Source organism: Stegostoma tigrinum, chromosome 9 (genome assembly GCF_030684315.1).
Source record: "Stegostoma tigrinum isolate sSteTig4 chromosome 9, sSteTig4.hap1, whole genome shotgun sequence".
Taxonomy (NCBI): Eukaryota; Metazoa; Chordata; class Chondrichthyes; order Orectolobiformes; family Stegostomatidae; genus Stegostoma; species Stegostoma tigrinum.
Genome location: NC_081362.1, coordinates 23806246 through 23826077, shown reverse-complemented (window position 1 = coordinate 23826077; position 19832 = coordinate 23806246). Strand labels below are relative to the sequence as shown.

The window sequence follows — 19832 nt, the reverse complement described above, 5'->3', positions numbered from 1 at the left end:
TCATTAAATCCCATACACCACTTAGTTTACTTTTTCAAAAAAGCTGTATTGGAACAAATGTAACTCAAAAATAGCCCCTAAAATTAAAAGTTTTATTAGTCTTATTAATTGTTATAAGAAAACACAAATTTAAGGTTTCATTGTTTTCTTTCAGGTGGAGATTGAGAAATTAGACTATCATCATTATCTGCCTCTGTTCTTTGATGGTCTCTGTGATACTGCACACCCATATGATTTCTTTGCGCGGCAAGGAATACATGACATGCTAGAACACGGTGGCATGAAGATTCTTCCAGTTATCCCCCAGCTAATCATCCCAATAAAAAGTAAGGTTCTGAATGTTAGAGTTTTTTGTATCTCTCTTGTTAATGACACTATTATTTTATGTGTCATCAGAAAAATTAGGGAAAAGCTTGTTGGTGCAACATGTGGGGGCTGATCAGTAGAGCTAGATATGCTAGTTTGAATGGGATTTTTAAAATAGTTTTCTTCCAAAAAACAAAACATTTCATGTAAAGAAACAATAAATTATACTGAATTTAATTTGGACATACAATTTTAATAATTGCAGTTAAAATACTGCTCTAATAGTATTTGTTTACTTCTTTCTGTTTATTCCCAAGTTTATACATTTCCCAAACTGAAATGGTGTGACCCTGGCTGCCTCCAAATCCCTAATGCTACTGCCCACTAGATGGTATGCAAGAGCAACCTGGGTTAACTTGTATTTTAATTATGCCTCTCTGCATATTGGGAAGACAGAGGGCTACATCAAATGACTTTTTGGTCAAGTGTAATTTCAATGAGTTTCATTGAAGGATTCTCTCCATGAGGCCTAGCTAATTTTCTTACACTTTGGCCCCAATGATACCTTTTTAATAACTAATCCCAACCTTATGACACCCCTCTCATCCAATGTGAATCCAATTCTCCCACTAATTTTAGCTGGAAGTATTCATTAGTGTTGCATATCCCAGGTGCCTGATTCCTGTACCATCTTTAGAACACTATGATATGCCTTGTTAAGTTCTGGCATCCCAGAGCAACTCTACACAACAGAACACACTGGCCTTGGACATGGCAGACAATGGAAAATTGGAGACCTTCTTCATGGATAGGGATCTGGACATCCTGGTTGAGGGGATGGTGCAGAGAAGGGCTGCCCTCTTTCCCCAGAATAACTAGAGAACAACACACCATCTGCCAGCCCGGATGGAAGTTGCCATCCATGACTTTGTGGTCTCCATGGTTCAGAGAAGCACCCTGCAGTACAGGAAGAAGGTGGATAACCCTCTCCTATCTGCAAACTCACACTCACTCTATCTCAGCTACTGCATCCACCTCCCACAAGACTCATGACTCTATCACTCTCATCACTGCATGTAGCATACTGTATTCTCTATCATCCACCAAAACCCCCGACTAATCATACTCACTCACTCAGGACACCTCAACACCCTACCTCACCTGCAACAGCAATACCAACCATACTACCTCTTCCATTTCACACTGTTCACCATATTACCTCCACCCTGCTCTCATTCCAGGAGTAAACAACCCATAGCAACACTGAAAGGGCCAAAACAGGTGGTAGCATGTGCATCCTTCGACTCCTCACTCTCTATTAGAGAAGGATCTTGGACTCTGCTGGAGAAGATTCTATTTCTCTTGCATGCAATTGCCTGCCTGTCTGAGAGCTAGGTCCAACAATCTCAAGAGTCTGTGGGATATGCACACAGACCCACAATTCACCACCCTAGCTATTCTTGACAGCAATGGCAAGGTCACAGGGAGAAGAGGGACCTTGACCTCCATCAAGGTGCCCCTTCTTCACAAGGGAACCAGTATGCACCCAGCCAGCAGCGAACTACAGGTAGGCCGTTAAGTCTCCTGACAGGATACTGTAAGATGGACGGGCCTTTCACCTCCAGTCTGCCTATCACCATCAGCCCAGTGCAATTTCAAGCCAAGAAAGGTGCACTTATTTCTGACAAGGACACGCTTAGCTTGCCTAGGCCATCTGAACACTAGCAGCCCAACCAGACTTCCAAGGGCAATGGACTTCACTGTAGGATAGGCATCCTCCACCATCTGTCAAACTCAAGCCTACACTCGAGACAAACTGATAGAGAAAGAAAGAAGATGAGCTTCTGAGGGCATATTGGTGGCATGAGTGATACTTTACATTCTCACTTTTGTACTTATCATTTCTGTGTGAGAATCTCTGTCTAGATAGAAATATAACATTGCAGGTCATTATCCCAACACTGCTCCATGGACTAGAGTGTAAGGTGGAGAGCTGCTGCATCACATGCAGGTAATGGGTAAATCGCAGGAAACTGCAACTTTGGCAACAATGCTCTGTCTCTCGGTGCACAGACATGGGCTAATACAATCAAGGAGTAAGTGGAATTCAGTCATTGAAGACCATTGAAACAGGAACACGAGTAACCTGTTTAGTTTGCGATTCAATAGGATCTGAGAGAAGAAATTTTTCCTCAAATCAGTTTTAAATTGCCGCTTCTTTATCCTGAGTCTATGCCATCCAGTCCTAGACTCTCGCATGAGAGGAAAAATCCTCTCAGCATTTATTCTGTTAAGCCCCTTAAGAATCCTCTGTTTCAATGAGATTGCCTCTCGTTCTGCTATAATCCAGTGAGTAAAATCCCAATCTGTTCAGCCTTTCCTCATAAAACAATTCATGTAGATCAGATAATAAAGTGTGAAGCTGGATGAACACGGCAGGCCAAGCAGCATCCCAGGAGCACAAAAGCCGACGCTTCGGGCCCAGACCCTTCATCAGAGATCATTCTGGTGAACCTTCTCTGAATTGCCTTCAATAAAAGTTATATTTTTCCTGCTCACAGTACTCGAGATGTGATCTCACTAACACCTTGTACAGTTGCAGTAAGAAATTCCTACTCTTACACTCCAACACTCTTGAAATAAGAGCCAACATTCCATTAGTCTTCCTGATTACCTGCTGTACCTGTGTGCTTGCTTTCAATGTTTCCATAAGACCATAAGACATAGGAGTGGGAGTAAGGCCATTTGGCCCATCAAGTCCACTCCTCTATTTAAATCATGGCTGATGGGCATTTCAACTCCACTTCCCTGCACTCTCCCCGTAGCCCTTGATTCCTTGTGAGATCAAGAATTTGTCGATCTCTGCCTGGAAGGCATCTAACATCCTGTTTCATGGACAGGTACTCCCAAATCACTTTGTGTTACAGCTTTTTTCAGTTTTTTTCTAGTTAAATAACATTCAGTTATTTTATCCTCCCTTCCAAAATGAACAATTTCGCATTTTCCCATATTTTACACGATTTGCCAAAATTTTGCCCACTTAATTAATCTATCGCTATATCTCTGTAAACTTTCATAAACAGCCTTTGCACCAATTTTGTGTCATCTGCAAGTTTCGCTACAACAACTAATATATATTATAAACAGTTGTGATGCCAGGACTGATTCCTATGGAGCTTCACTGGTCATAGGTTGTCAACCTGCAAAAGAAACTTGCTCTGATGAAGGGTCTAGGCCCAAAATATCAGCTTTTGTGCTCCTAAGATGCTGCTTGGCCTGCTGTGTTCATCCAGCTTCACACTTTGTTATCTCTTGTCCACACTCGCTGTTTCCTGCCTATTAGCCAATTCTCTATCCATGCCAATATATTATCCCTAATACCATGGGCTCTTATCTGATAACTGCACGTTCTCGAATGCCTGCTGGAAGTCCAAATACAACATATCTGTTTTCCTTCTATCCATTCTGGTTGAGACTTCCTCGTAAAATGGTAATAAATTAATCAGACATGATTTCCTTTTCATGAAGCCTGCTAATTCTCCCTGATTAGATTATGCTTATCCTGCATGAGGTGCTTAGGCCTGCTTGGAACAATAGTTGGACTGCACACAGTAGGATCACGCCTCAGGGTCACAAGGAATTCAGTATTTATAGGTATTTTCACCTGCAGTTGTGGGGTCTGATCAATGCAGTTGCCCTTTGAAGGCCTTCGTATTGTATGGACTTGCAGCCTCTTCCCCACAGTGCAAAGCTTATCCCCGGTGTGGCCACAGCTATTTTAACTTGCTTTGCATACTTGTGATTTAATGAATGAAGGACAGCACAGTGGCTGCTCCTTGGACAGTAAAGTCTAGCCTCCAGCTCTCCATATATGTGCACTTCAAAGCATAAGCTCCTTCCTCATTGCCCAAAACAAGGCTAAGATAGGCAATGGGTAAATGAGTGCTCAGAGAACAAGTGAGTGACTCTGAGATGCAGCCTAGGCCAATCCATGAGCTGGATTACTCTCCCTATGTGCAAAGTGTCCTTGCAACAACATTTCAGTGGGAGGTGCTGGTGCACACTCCAAAGTACTGCATTACAGCGCAGAAGGATACTGCAGAGATGTGCCATGATGGTAAGGAAAACTGGCATTTGTCAGATACCAAAGTCCTTGGACGTGGGGTGCTCATGGTCACAATCCACAGAATTTGCCCACAGAAGTGGTAGAGAAGGGTACAATAACAACATTTAAAAAACATTTGGACAGGTACATGGATAGGAAAGATTTAGAGGGAGAGAGGCCAGCACAGGCAAATGGGACTAGTTCAGTTTAGGGACTCTGATTGGCATGGACAAGTTGGGCCAAAGGCTCTTTTTCCGCACTGTATGGTTCTGTTGGTCCAGGTGGCAATCTGGAGGAACAAGTGTCAGGCTGCACCAAATACTTACTTCGACTTTCATGTTGGAAACTCTCAGCATCTAGGTTCTATTTGATGTGTGGTAAAATATGAGAATTTGCATATGAATGAGGCAAAATTCAGTGTTAATGAGGGTGATAATAAGCAATAATCCATGCTAATGGGCATCTTGCTGCTCCATACTAAGAATCTCATGGTGACAGTACAGAACTTCGTTGAAAATTATAATATGTGGCTCCTCGAATCAAGAAAACCCTTGTTTGATTTCTTATAAGATTCTCCCAGATTTCTGACATAAATCCATGTCACTCAGGGCCTTATAAGATTTCGCTCTAAAACTTCCAATTTTTAATTCTCCCAAATAGTCCTGTCACACGAAATTACAAAGGCAAACCCTCATATTCACATTCTAGAACTGTTACAGATTTGCTTCACCCCTTGTAATATTACCAGAGGGTAACTCCTTTTTGGAGTTGAATCTTGTTGTTCATAAATATGTAGATTTATTTATTTTATTTAACTATTTATTTATTTATCTATCTATCTATCATCCCATTAATTTTGTTACAAAACACCTGAAAAGTGTTGTACAATGTCACTATTCTCAGGTGCCACTTTAAAACACAGAAAAATAAATCAAATCTTAAAACACAAGGGCAGAAAAATAAGGAAATAAAGAAATAATGTTCAACTTTACAGTCCTTCTTGTTAAGTGCTCCGCCATGGGACATGGGCCTGGTTGCCAGCCATGAGATCCCTTCACTGCATAGCTGCCGCTGGAACAAGAGTTGCCATTCTTTGGCACTATCTTGCCTCCAACGATGCCCTCACCATTATGAGTTCTCACTGGACCTTTCCAATGCAGCCACCACCAACGTCCCTGGGCACTGCACCAGCCTAAACTTGACTCTGCTACCGCCATGAGTCCACTACAAGCCCACTTCACTAATGCAGTCACTGCCGATGGCACAAAGCATCCAAACTGGGCCCAAACACCAAGATCATTCATGACTCTAAATAATCAAAACTTATTACTCCTTTGGTGCCCATGCTTTCTTTGCTGCCTTTCTCTACATATATATCCCTGTACAAATTTCTTATTTTCTTTTCTAAACCTCTATATCTTTTGCTATCTCATGTTGCTTTTGCTTGGTTCATAATTATTTCTATGAATATTTATGGTTCTAAATTTATAATTGCAGCTGAGATTCGTCTTTGTATCTCTATGCCATATTATTTTCTATATGTCTGTACCTCTTTTTTAATTTGCTTGAAGGGCCCACTCTGGCCCCTCTGCACAACCAGAACCACTCCAAAATGGTTGGGGGTGGCACGATGGCACAGTGGTTAGCACTGCTGCCTCACAGCACCAGGGACCCAGGTTTGATTCCAGCCTCTGGCAACTGTCTATGTGGAGTTTGCACATTCTCCACATGTCTGCATAGGTTTCCTCCCACAGTCCAAAGATGTGCAGGGTAAGTAGATTGGCCTGCACAATTGCCTATTGTGTTCAGTGTGGTGTAGATTAGGTGGGTTATGGGGGATGGGTCTGGGTGGGATGTTCTGAGGTTCAGAGTGGACTTGTTGGGCCAAAGGGCCTGTTTCCACACTGTAGGGATTCTAATTCTAATTCAAAGGCTGAAGGGAGTAGAGATAAATGCTGAGCTTTTCTCCTATCATGTCAGCAGTAACAAGACTACTCCTCTGTGGCCACAAATATAATCCCTTATCCTGAAACCCTGCCAAAACCTCCTCCTGTCATTCACCTTCTGGTCAGGAGCTGCCTCCAGGCTGACTGACTGTCAACAGTCTAACAACTGTTTACATTCAAAATCTGACATGCTTGAGTTTGTGGGACAAAGCAAAATCTATCAGGAAGAGGACTAGACTGACCAAGGTACTTTGGCTCGAAGTTGTCCTTCAAGTAGGGAGAGTATAAAGGAATGTAATGGTGTTAGGAGATAGTCAGCAGTGGTGGCAATCATTTGCTAATCAATATGATTATCCACCGAGGAAATTCTGTGTTGCTGGTCATGAGTTCTGTGGCTCCTTGAGTAACTGATGAGCCTGACACTAGAGAGCACATCTCTTTAACATGTGTTTCCAACTCATGGAAGTGGTTTTTGGCCTCCTTTCTCTAATTCCTTTTCCCAACTTTCTCTTGCCAATGGGTGTTCTCAAAGAAATGTGTTCGTTCATACAGGAGTTTTCTCCAAGCTAGTTTCTTCTGAACGAGGGTTTTCCATACATTAACAACTACATTGCGTTTCTCAAGGGAGGCCTTCAGGGAGAAATGCTTCCTTTGTCCTCTCATTTGAGTGCCTTCATTGAACAGGACAAAGAAGATTTGATTTGGCAATCAGAACTCAGGTTTCCTAGGGACATGCCCAGCCCAGCAGAGTTGGTTTCAGACGATCATGACCTCGACGCTGGTGCAATTCACTGCTTCAAGGATGGCGATGTTAGTACACCTATCCTCCCAGCTGATGTGGACAATGTGATATCATCCATTTTGGTAGGAGTAACAGTAAAACATATGTTATTGGAATGGTAAAAAAAAATTGCAGCATGCTGCTGTGCAGAGGGACTTGGTATGAATCACAGAAGCTTGGTTAGAAGGTGCAACAGGTAATTAAGAAGGAAAATGGCCTTTTGTCCTTCATTGCTAGAAGAATTGAGATTGAAAGCAGGGAGGTTATGTTACTGCTGTATAGGGTGATGGGGAGGCCACACCTGGAGTACTGTGTGCAGTTTTGATCTCATTGCTTGAGAAAGGATATACTGGCACTGGAGGGGATGCAAAGGAAATCCACTAGGTTGATTCTGGAGTCAGAGGGTTGGCTTTTGAGGAAAGACTGAGTAGACTGGGAGTATATTGATTGGAATTCAGAAGAATGAGGGGGCATCTTATAGAAACAGATGAAATTACGAGGGGAATAGGTAATAAGGAAGCACAGAGGTTGATTCCACTGGAGGGTGAAACTAGAGCAAGAGGTCATAACCTCAAAGTTAGGAGAAGCAGATTTAGGACTGAATTGACAAACTTCTTCACCAAAAGGATTGTGGACCTGTGGAATTCACTGTCCCGTGAAGTAGTTGAGACTTCCTCATTGAATATTTTTAAAGTTCAGATAGATAATTGTTTGAACAGTAAATGAATTAAGGGTTATGGTGAGAGTTTGGGTAAGTGGAGCTGAGACCACAGAAAGATCAGCCATGACCTTATTGAATGGTGGAGCTGGCTTAAAGGGCCAGATACCTACTCCTGTTCCAGGTTCTCATTAACTTACTTGTCTCAAACAGTGTTGGTCATATTTCTTTAGGGTCTTGAGGTAGTGTTTGTACATAGTCCACGTTTTGCAGCCATATAGAAGAGTTGGAAGAATGACAGCCTTATGCACACGGATGGATCATATGGTCATGTAAGACTCTCATCTTTAGGTGTCCAAAGGAAGTGTTTTCAGTTTGAATGCAATGATTGTATGATGTGCTTAATGTAAGGAGCAGATTCTCAAGGGTAATAAACCTGGGCCACATGCCAGTTGACAGAGGGTACATAAAATTAGTGGAATGAATACATGACTCAAATACAGTGTGAGAGAAGTGTGTTTTGGTTCATGCGGCACTAGCATCATTAATGGGGAAAGAGGCAGCTGTACTGTTGAGATGGTCTAAATATGGCAAGTGCCAGTGTCCCAGCAAACCATAGAATCCCTACAGTGTGGAGGCAGGCCATTTGACCCATCAGGCCCACACAGACCCTCCGGGGAGCATCCCACCCAAATACACACTCTTATCCTATCTCTGCATTTCCTATGACTAATCCACCCATCTTGCACATCCCCCGATGCTATGGGCAATTTAATATAGCTAATTCACATAACCTGCACATCTTTGGACTGTGGGAGAAAGCTGGAATGCCCATTGGAAACCCACACAGACATAGGAAGAATGTCCAAACTCTACAAAAACAGTCAGCTGAGGGGGGAATTAATTAATTAATTAATTAAAATAATTAACCAGCAGTGCTAACCATTGAACCACTGTACCATACTGGTTATAAACCACATAAACAGGGAAGAAGAGAGGGTTTTGAACTAAACAGTGGTTATGAAGGATCAAACTTGAACATATGTAGCACATCATGGGGTAGAGTCAAGGCATGACGGCAAATGAAGATCAAAGAATGGCACGATGGGACAGAGAGAATAAACCTAAGAATACACCAATATACAAGACTAGATTTACAAAAATGACAAACAGACAATACTAAAGGCTTTGTATGTGAATATTCATAGCATTCTTAACAAAATTTTGAAAATTGATAACACACAATGGTAAGTAAATATGATCAGTAGAATTGTTAATCAAAGGTGACATCAGAGCAACATTTAGATTTGACCTTAGTTCTAGAGATCAGGAGGTTGATTTTGTTTGGGTGAACATGTAGAATAGTAGGGGAGGAAACTCACTCATGGGAGCGACTGCAGGACATGATAAAGGAAAGTCTCACATATTTCTTGGAGAATGTTATGTGCAAATCTTCAGTCTGCCTAAAAAACACATGTTTAGGCTGACCCCAGTTAAATTGACATTATAGCACTCGATTTGCATAAATTCATGAGGCCTTTTTTATTTAGGTGGGTGTCTCATCTGCCTGTAGCACCTTGTAAATTAGGATTTGTAACATTGAGGAACACCCAAATTATCAGCAGGGCAAAAATGTCTTTTAATTTCCCAATTAGAGTCATAGAGATGCACAGCACAGAATCAGAGCCTTCAGACCAACTCATCCATGCCTTCCAGATATCCTAGATAAATCTAGTGCTGTTTGCGAACATGTGGCCCAGTTCCCTCTAAACCCTTCCTATTCATATACCCATTCAGATGCCTTTTAAATGTTGTAATTATACCGGCCTCCACCACTTCTCTGGTAGCTCATTCCATACGTGCACCACACTCTGCATGAAAATGTTGTCCCTTAGATCTCTTTTAAATCTTTTCTCTCTCACCTTAAACCTATGCCCTCTGGTTTTGGACTCCACCACCCCAGGGAAAAGACCTTGTCTATCTACCGTATCCATGCCCCTCATGATTTTATAAGCCTCAATAAGGCCACTCCTCTGACACTTAAGGGAAAGTAGCCCCAGCCTTTCCAACCTCTCCCTTTAGCTCAAACCCTCCAATCCTTGTAAATCTTTCCTGAACCCTTTCAAGTTTCACAACATCCTTCCTAAAGTGAGGTGACCAGAATTGCACACAGTATTCTAAAAGTTGTTTTTATCCAGTTTCTATTGGGATAGGGTCAAAATAAACCTCGATATTTTGAATTTTACATCTAAAATTTCACAGAATTTTTTTACTCTTTGCAATGAACAAAATTATTTTACTTTAAATAAAATATGAATATGTAGTGACAGATTTTATGATACTGTGGAAACCTTTAAATTATAGATATTTCTTCCAAACACCATCCAGTACAGTTTGTTACAAGTAAGTTACTGTTTTATTCATGGTTTCATCACTGAGATTATTGGAAAGGTCAGTAACCTATTGTACCAGCAATAATCAAAGGAGTGTTTTTCAAATGTATACAGAAATGTAGCAATTTGTAACAAAATCCATTGTTTCAAAATTTAATGTATCTTTTGTAATACTGGTGTTTATATGTTTTGACGTCTTAAATGACAGCATTGTTCACTGTATCAAGTATTTGTTCAAAGTTTAATCAGAATGTCTCTATGTAAGCAGTTCTCAAGCTACGGAATTCAGGGGGAGGGATGGATCTGGAGGTGTTACTTATAGAAAGACATTATACTTACCTTTAAAAAAGCCAAATTGTTCCCAAAACAAAAGGTCATTTAGTCTCTTATTCACAAAAGTGATTATTGTCAAATGAAGGCAACAGAAGATGTTTGTAAAGGCCATCGGTACAAAAGGGAATAATCATGTGTTGCTACATAGATATCTTAGGAGGCGATACAAAAACTAGTTTGCATGTTAATGTGTTTGTTCATCATTAATGAGGGCCTACAGAATTACTTGCAAACATTTGCCTCTTTGTCCAAAAAACTATGATTTCCAGAATTTATTCATTGAGCTGCCTTCAATGATTTCTTAGTAATAAGCTTAAAATATAGATGCCCAATTGTTTGATGAGAGAGTATCTGTTGTTGTGGAACATTGCACATTAGCACAGTTCCTATGGCCCTATGGTACATGCTGTGTTTTGGATGAAGCAGTGAGCAGTCTGCAAAATGAATAAATGAACTGTATTCTTGGGGGTTAGTGAGGAGTCAGCGCAAATTGTGGGAACAAATAACAGTCAGGACAAGGCAGTGTTTTATAACATCAGTGCTGCAATCCATCTTTGGAATTTTTCAGAGCTCTGCTAATAAAGGCCTACTTGCAAAACCCAGCAGCGAATCATTTAATTGAATTTATCTGTTAAAGTTTCCTTTTCACAGAAAGCCATCATTCTCCTCTGTCTCCTGTTCTGTCCCTGCAGATGCACTCAACACTCGGAACAAGCAAATCATTTGCACCACATTGAAAGTGCTCCAGCACCTGGTTGTGTCAGCTGACATGGTGGGTGAGGCCCTGGTGCCTTATTACCGTCAAATCCTCCCCGTCTTGAATATCTTCAAGAATGTAAATGGTAAGTCACCAGGGAGACATTACACCCCACTTTTCTCTCTCCTAATAGTGAAATCCTGAAGGGAAATATGCATAGAAGTATTTTCTATGATAATGATAATTAAAATCTATTACCTCAACATATCCACAACCATGTGAAGCACAAGTAACTTCTGTGGATTAATCTATGCAATACAAAAACAGGTAATCAACCACAAGAATAGAGTAGACTTAAGTTGGATGAACATTTCCTACACTTCCCTTTCCCCAATACCACCATGTAAGTTAAATTCAAATGGGGGAGGGGAACCTATGTACATTAGTGTCTAAAACTGTGCAATTCATGCCACACACCAGAGCAAGGACATGCAACAATGTAAATTTTTGTTAAATCACCCCATTTTTAGATCCTTTCTAAGCTACTTCTTATTCACAATTATTCCTTTTGTTTTCCTTTTAAATTAATTTTAGTAGTTTAACTAAGGACTGCAATCTTTCCTGATCATCTCAGACACCAATGCAAATTCAATGACTTTCTCAATATTATTCTTTATCTTTTTCTAAATCTCGCCTCTCACTCCACCTCTTCTAAAGCTTTTTGATCTGAGATACAGTTTCATAGGCATTGCATAGCCTTCTGCCCAAGTGACTTTTTGTCAGGTTGGAGTCTGCAGCATTACGATTATGCAGAGCTACACATTCTTTGGACAGAACTCTTCCATGTTTCCCAGTTCATTATACCTCATTATCAGCATGCATTGGCAGAAATGGTATTAAATTTGTCACCAATTTTAGTTTGTGCAAAAATGGCACAGATGTATTCCTAGTTAAAGCTCTCAGTTCAACAATGTTGTTTCATATTGCAATGCCATGTAACTGTTTAAATGTACTCTTACCTACTTCAGCAATATCTTATGTATTTTTCACTGCCTGCAGTTGGTGTGGACCATTCACACATGCAGGAGATTTTTGTTTTTAATTATCATTTGGATTCAAAACAATTTTCAAAAGTTTTAATCAATAGCAATTTCACCTCATAATTTACATATGTCCCAAAGAATTTTCTGTCAACTTTGAAAAGAAACACTGAAATTACAGGCTTCTTAATAGTTTGATTTAACTAGTAGGCTACATAGAGAGTAGATTACAAAGCTATCAACTGTCAGTTAAGACTGAAATGAATTTTTGCCTCCAAAATGATGTGTTGCAGGAAAGAGTGAAAATCTTGAAGCTAACCTAGGTTTTATGACATGGCAATCTGCAATACTAGTCACAGTTTTGAAATATTTACGAGCATTCACCTATTTAACAATGTTTAATACCTTTCAAAGTCTGCCAGGATTCAATCATCTTTACAACAATTATAGTATTCTTAATGCAAACGGATTGTAAAGACACTTCACAAAAATATAATTGAAGAAAAAAAGGTCCAAACAATGAGTGACAGAGGAAACTTTGTCAAAATTTGGACTTTAAGGAAGTCTGTGAGGAAGATGGGAGTGCAGAGGTGGAAAATTTAGAAAGGAAAACTGAAAAGTTTAGGGATAATCAGTTGAAGATTTGGTCACTAAATGTTCAACAAAAAGAAACACAGCAGAGCAGAAATGGATGAACATAAACAGAAGGATTTGAAGAGGCCTTGCTACTGTCAAAATTCAGCTCCATTGTTGACCCTGAACTTACAACCACAAAATCTTGTCTTGTGCCCCCACTGGGGGCTATGATGCACATTTGGATAAGCGCTGGATTAGAGGCAACAAAAATTTGCATGAGCTGAAGTTTATTGAGGACAGCAATGTGTGAATAGGAATTTCAGCCATGTGATACATTGGCAGGTGATGTTTCTGAGCTCGAAGTAAGCAGTCTTACTGTTAAAGAGGATTTAGTTTTGAAAGTTCAGCTTGTGGTTCAATAAAATTTTGAATTGTCTAATTCAACTTGGGACAGTTGCTGGATTGGGGCATGTAATTGATGTAAGGGAAGAAATTTGACAGCAAGGTGATGATCTTGGTCATCCCAATGCTTGTGGAGGAAACTGCTGCTTATCTAACACTGATGTGTATTGCTGACAAAGCCAATCCATATAACAGAGGAGGAAGTGCTGTATGACTTAAAACGCATAAAGGTGGCTAAATCCCCAGGACCTGATCAGGTGTACACTAGAACTCTGTGGGAAGCTAGGCAAATGATTGCTGGGTCCCTTGCTGAAATATCTATATCATCAATAGCCACAGGTGAGATGCTGCAAGACTGGAGGTTGGCTGACGTGGGACAACTATTTAAGAAAGGTGGTAAGGAAAAGCCAGGGAACAATAGACTGATGAGTCTGACATTGGTGGTGGGCAGGTTGTTGGAGAGAATCCTGAGGGACAGGATTTACATGTATTTGGAAAGACTAGGACTGATTAAGGATAGACAACATGCCTTTCTGCATGGGAAATGGTGCCTCACTAACTTAATTGAGTTTTTTGAATAAGTAATGAAGAGGATTGATGAGGGCAGAGCAGTGGATGTGATTTACATGGACTTCAGTAAGGTGTTTGACAAGGTTCTTCACGGTAGACTGGTTAGCAAGGTTAGATCACGTGGAATACGGGAAACTAGCTAGCTAGATATAGAACTGGCTCGAACACAGAAGACAGAGGTGGGTGGTGGAGGGTTGCTTTTCAGACTGGAGGCCTGTGACCAGTGTTGTATCACATAGATTGAGGCTAGGTCCACTGCTTTTCATCATTTATATAAATGATTTAGATGTGAACATAGGAAGTATGTTTAGTAAGTTTGTATATGAGACCAAAATTGGAGGTGTAAGTCGACAGCAAAGCCTTAAAGTGCAATGTGATCTTGATCAGATGGGCCAACTGGCCAAGGAGTGGCAGATGGAGTTTAATTTAGATGAATGTGAGGTGCTGCATTTTGGAAAGGCAAATCAGGGCAGGACTTATACACTAAATGATAAGATCCTGAGGTGTGTTGCTGAACAAAGAGACCTTGGAATGCAGGTTCATAGTTCTTTGTAAGTGGACTTGCAGGTAGATAGGATAGCGAAGAAGGCATTTGGTTTGCTTGTTTTTATTGGTCAGTGCATTGAGTATAGGAATTGGGATGTATTGTGGCGGCTATACAGGACATTTGTCACTTTTGGAATGCAGTGTGAATTTTTGATCTCCCTGCTATAGGAAGGAATTTGTGAAACTTGAAAGGGCTCAGAAAAAAAATTACCTGACATTGTCAGGGTTGAAAGTTTTGAGCTATAGGAAGAGGCTGAATACGCTGGGGCTATTTCCCTGGAGCTTTAGAGGCTGAGGGGTGATCTTATAGAGGTTTCTAAAATCATGAGGGTCATGGATCGGGTAAATAGACAACGTCTTTTCCCCAGGGTAGAGGCAGTCCAATACTAGAAAGCATAGGTTTAAGGTGAGAGGAGAAAGATTTAAAAGGAACCTAAGGGACAACTTTTTCATGCAGACTGTGGTCCATGTCTGGAATGAGCTGCCAGAGAAAGTCGTGGAGGCTATTAGAATTAGAACATTTAAAAGGCATTTGGATAGGTGTATGAATAGGAAGTGTTTAGTGGGATATGGGCCAATTGCTGGAAAATGGGGACGAGATTTATCTAAGATATCTGGTCAGCTTGGACAATTTGGATTGAAGAGTCTGTTTCCTGCTGTACCTTTCTCTGATTCTATGATTCTATTTGTTGCTTAATTATCCTCGAGAAGCTGGTGGTGAGATTCCTCCTTGAATCAATTTAATCTATGTGGTATAAGTAAGTATTACACAGGATCGTAAGGGAGGGAATTCATGGATTTTGACTCAGCAACACTGAGGAACAGCAAAATAGTTCGAATATAATGATTTGAAGGGTAATTTGCAGATTTTGCTGTTCCCATGGGTCTCCTTTGGTTGTGCTAGAGGTCACAGGTTTGGAAGGTACTATCAAAGGAACCTTGATTGAATACTATTTGTAGTACACACTGTTGACAATGTGCATGGGCGGTGGAGAGAATATTTAGGTTGGTGAATGGGGTGCCACTTAAGCAGACTGTTTCTTCCTGCATGGTGTCAAGCTTTGTAAGTGCTTTCGAAGCTTATCCAGACAAGTGGAGATTATTTTGTCACATTCCTGGTTAGAGGCCAACAAATTGTGGGTTTTCAAAGCCAGGAGTTGGTTTTTTTACCTCAGAATTTCCAGCTCCTGACCTGCTGTTGTAGATAAATTATTTATAAGGCAGCCCCAGTTCAGTTTCAGATTAATGGTAAGCTAAATTAACAGTGTGGTTTTCAGTGATGGTAATGACATTGAATGGTAATGACATTGGACTCTGTCCCATTAGAAATGGTCATTGTTGTGATTTGTGTTGGCATCACTGTTACTTGCCACTTATCAGGCCAAGTCTGAATGTTTTCCAGATCTTATCAATAGATTGTCAGGGATAGCCCAAGTATCTGAGGTGTGTTGAATATGCTAGACTTTGTGCATTTATTAGAGAACATCCCCACTTAGATCTTATAATAGAAGTCGTTGGAACTATTTACCTGAGTTCAGCTCTTTTGTCCATATTTGCAGAGAGGCTATAAAAGGTAAGGAGCCAAGTGGCACTGATGGAACCCAAACTCAGCAGTAGAGAGCAGGTCATTGCTGTGTAAGTATTGCTTGACAGCATTGTTGATGACACTATCCATCACTTTGCTGGTGATTAAAGGGACGCTAATGGAACTGTAATTTTTTTTGGAATATACTTTCCTCACAAAAAAATTCTTTATGTATATACATTGTCACAAAAACAGTTTGCTCTGTACAGTTGCATATCAAATAAATAAACAAAATATCGGACTTTGACTCGATCTAAAAAAAAACTCCTCTCTTACACACACAATACTTACATACACTTACATATATTTAATGCACTAGGAGGGTCCACTAACTGAACAGACCCCCATTTGCCTTCAGCAGGAAAACCTCAGACAGTGCTCTTTCCCCACTGTGCTTTGGCAGCAGCTGCCCAAGCTTTAGTATGTCCCTCAGCATGTAGTCCTGGACCTTGGAATGTGCCAGTCTGCAACACTCAGTTAGGGTCAACTCCTTGTTCTGGAAGACCAACAGGTTTCAGGCAAACCAAACAGCGTCTTTCACCGAGTTGATGGTCTGCTCAGCACAGTTGATGTTTGTCTCAGTGAGCATCCTGGGGACCGTGGAGCACAGAGTCTCGTGCCATGGAGTTGCTTGGGACAAACCTCGACACAAACCACTGCATCTTCCTGCAGACTTCCTTTGCAAAGGCATATTCAAGAAGGAGATAAGTGACAGTCTCAAAGCCACCCCGCAGCTACCTTAAGGGTAGCGTGTGTGGGGCAGACTGACCGGGCGTTTGTAAAGGATCTCACCACCAGTCAAGTGATGTCTTGGTGCTTGTTACAAAGTTCTGGTGATAAGGCATTCTGCCAGATGACTTTAACAGTCTGCTCAGGGAACCATGTGATAGGATCCACCCTCTCCTTTCCCCTCAGGGTCTCAAGGATGCTGTATTCTGACCACTTCCTGACAGACTGGTGGTCAAAGGCGTTCTTCTTTGCAAATTTCTCCAAGAAGGACAGGAACAGTCCCACCACTTGGAGCATCCCACGGCAGCAAGGCCAGTCCCATCCTTCGCAACACCGGAGACAGGTAGCATTTCAGTAGGTAGGGATGCTTGGTATTTGTGTACTAAGGGTCTGCATGCAGCACGGTGCAGCTGCACAAAAAGGTGGCCGTCAAGATGATGGCAACGTTGGCAATGTTCTTCCTCTCCTTATCCAGAGTTTCATGCATGGAGTTCCTGCAGCCCCTGTCTATCTTAGGCTTCCAGATGAAATGGAAGATAGCTCGGGCAACGGAAACAGCGCAGTTTCAGGGAATGGGCCAGACCTGTGCCACATTCAACAATGGAGAGAGAGTGCCCACACCTGATGACCAGGATTTTCCCTGCAATGGAGAGGAGTGATGCTCCCAGAAGATCAGTTTCTGCTTCACTTTGGTAATGTGCTACTCCTGCGAGTTTGTGCATGCCCCAGCCCCTCTGAACCATATTTCCAGCACCTTCAGGTAATCTGTCCTGACGGTGAAGGAAATGAAGGATCAATCAGCCCAGTTCCCAACGAACATGGCCTCACTCTTGCCGCGATTTAACTTGGCTCCTGAGGCCAGTTTGAACTGGTTGCGAATGCTCATAGTCTGCACACTGACAGCAGATCTGAGCAGAAAACGGCCACCGTCCACATAGAGGGAGGCTTTGACCTGCTGGCTTCTGCTGCCTGGAATAGTCACCCCTCTCAGGCTTACATCCTTCCTGATGGCCTCATAATACAACACACAAATAAAGCAGGAGAGAATGGGCAGCCCTGCCTGACTCTGGATCTGATTGGGAAACTTTCTGATTCAGACTCATTGATTGAGACAGTGCTAACAATGTTGGTGTAGAGCAGTCGGATCCAATTGCAGATTCTCTACCCAAAGCCCATGTTGAAGCGAACATCCCACATGTGCAATATCCTGTCAAAGATCATTTCCTGTTTGAGCCTGATTAGGCAGGTGTCTACCCCGCCTGTTCTGTAGAACTGTAACATTAGAACATTACAGCACATTACAGGCCCTTTGGCCCTCGATGTTGTGCCAACCTGTCATACCGATCTGAAGTCCATCTAACCTACACTATTCCATGTCCATCCATATGCTTGTCCAATGATGACTTAAATGTACTTAAAGTTGGCGAATCTACTACCATTGCAGGCAAAGCGTTCCATTCCCTTACTACTCTCTGAGTAAAGAAACTACCTCTGACATCTGTCCTATATCTTTCACCCCTCAATTTAAAGCTATGCCCCCTCGTGCTCACCATTACCATCCTAGGAATAAGGCTCTCCCTATCCACCCTATCTAACCCTCTGATTATTTTATATGTTTCAATTAAGTCACCTCTCAACCTTCTTCTCTCGAATGAAAACAGCCTCAAGTCCCTCAGCCTTTCCTCGTAAGACCTTCCCTCCATACCAGGCAACATCCTAGTAAATCTCCTCTGCACCCTTTCCAAAGCTTCCACATCCTTCTTATAATGCGGTGACCAGAACTGTACGCAATACTCCAAGTGCGGCCGCACCAGAGTTTTGTACAGCTGCAGCATAAAATTGACTTGAATTTCTCCTGCTTCTTATGTGTAGAGCGTACCTCAGCAATATTCCAGATGTAGCTACATAAGAACAACTTGGTTAGGGTTATTGTTAATTCTGCACCACAAGATTTCTTTCGAGGTGTTCCCGTAGTCTATGTAGTGTATTTTTTTTATTATCATATGCAATGAATTGAATTGGCTAAAGATGGCTATCCATGATGCTCGGGAGCTCAGGAGGAGGCTAAGGCAGATCTTCCACTTGACACTTCTGGCTGAAAATTGTTACAAATGCTTCAACTTTGTCTTTTGCATTGATGTGATTGGCTCCCCTCACATTAAGGATGGAGATATTTTTGAAGCTTCATCTTCCAAATAGTTTTTTTTTGTTGCCCACGACGATTCATAATGAGACATTGCAGATCTGATTCAATACTCTGCCTATCACATCCTACTTCTGTATTTAATGTGTATTCCTGTGTTGTAGTTCCAATCAGTGGTGGTGCACCTTGCAGGTGCTCTTGCTCTCTTCAATGGACCACTGTTGATCCTTTGACTTGATGGTAATGGTGGGTATGCTGGACCATTTGGTTACAGATTGTGGGTAAATACAATTCTGCTATTTATGTCCTATTGTACTCCATGGATACCCAGTTTTGAGCTGCTAGATCTATTTGAATCCCATTTAGCATGATGGTAGATGGGATTTCCTCTTCACAAGGACAATGTGGTAATCATCCCTACCTATGTTGCTATGAATTGGTGCATTTGATGCAAGCCTAGACTAGAAGATATGTTGTTCAGGATTTCATCAGCTTGGTCAGTGGTGGTGCTTCCAAGCCGTTCTGTGCTGATAGACATTAAAGTCCATAGTACATAGCCTTTACTTACTCCAAATGATCTTCAATGTGGAGGAGAACCGAATCCCTAGTTGAGGGAGGTCACTAGTGGTCATCAACAGGAAGTCCTTGCCCAAGAATAAATGTTAGGATTCCTAGAGCAACTTCTTTCTAACTGAATACCACTGTGCCACCACCTCTGATGGATTTTCCTGCTGGTCCAAAAGGACGTAACCAGGGATAGTGATAGCGGTACGTGGGAAACTGGCTGTAAGGCATGAGTCGGTGAGGATGTTAGACTTTTGCAAGCTAGTCAAGGTCAATGGATTATGTCTCAATGAGGCAGATTGTGGGTGAAGAAGATGAGAAATCAAGGAATCAGTTTGGGAAACTCCAGAGGTAATAGGATGGGAAAAGAATAAAACCCTGTGCTGGAGATGTTCTGGTTGTGATCAGGTGGATGAAAAAGTGTTGAGAAATGGCAGTCGTCCCAATTTCACACCAAA

At 41.5% G+C, this 19832-nt stretch overlaps 1 protein-coding gene across 5 annotated transcripts in view; it reads left to right on the top strand.

Moving 5' to 3' along the window:
* LOC125454670 (parkin coregulated gene protein homolog) overlaps window positions 1–19832 on the top strand; it is a 304227-nt gene that overhangs the window by 191704 nt on the left and 92691 nt on the right. For all 5 annotated transcript variants that reach the window (XM_048535690.2, XM_048535692.2, XM_048535691.2 and 2 more), the window contains 2 exons: window positions 155–326; window positions 11215–11364. In XM_048535690.2, coding sequence (XP_048391647.1) covers window positions 155–326; window positions 11215–11364 — 322 coding nt within the window. The remainder of the gene's footprint in view (window positions 1–154; window positions 327–11214; window positions 11365–19832) is intronic.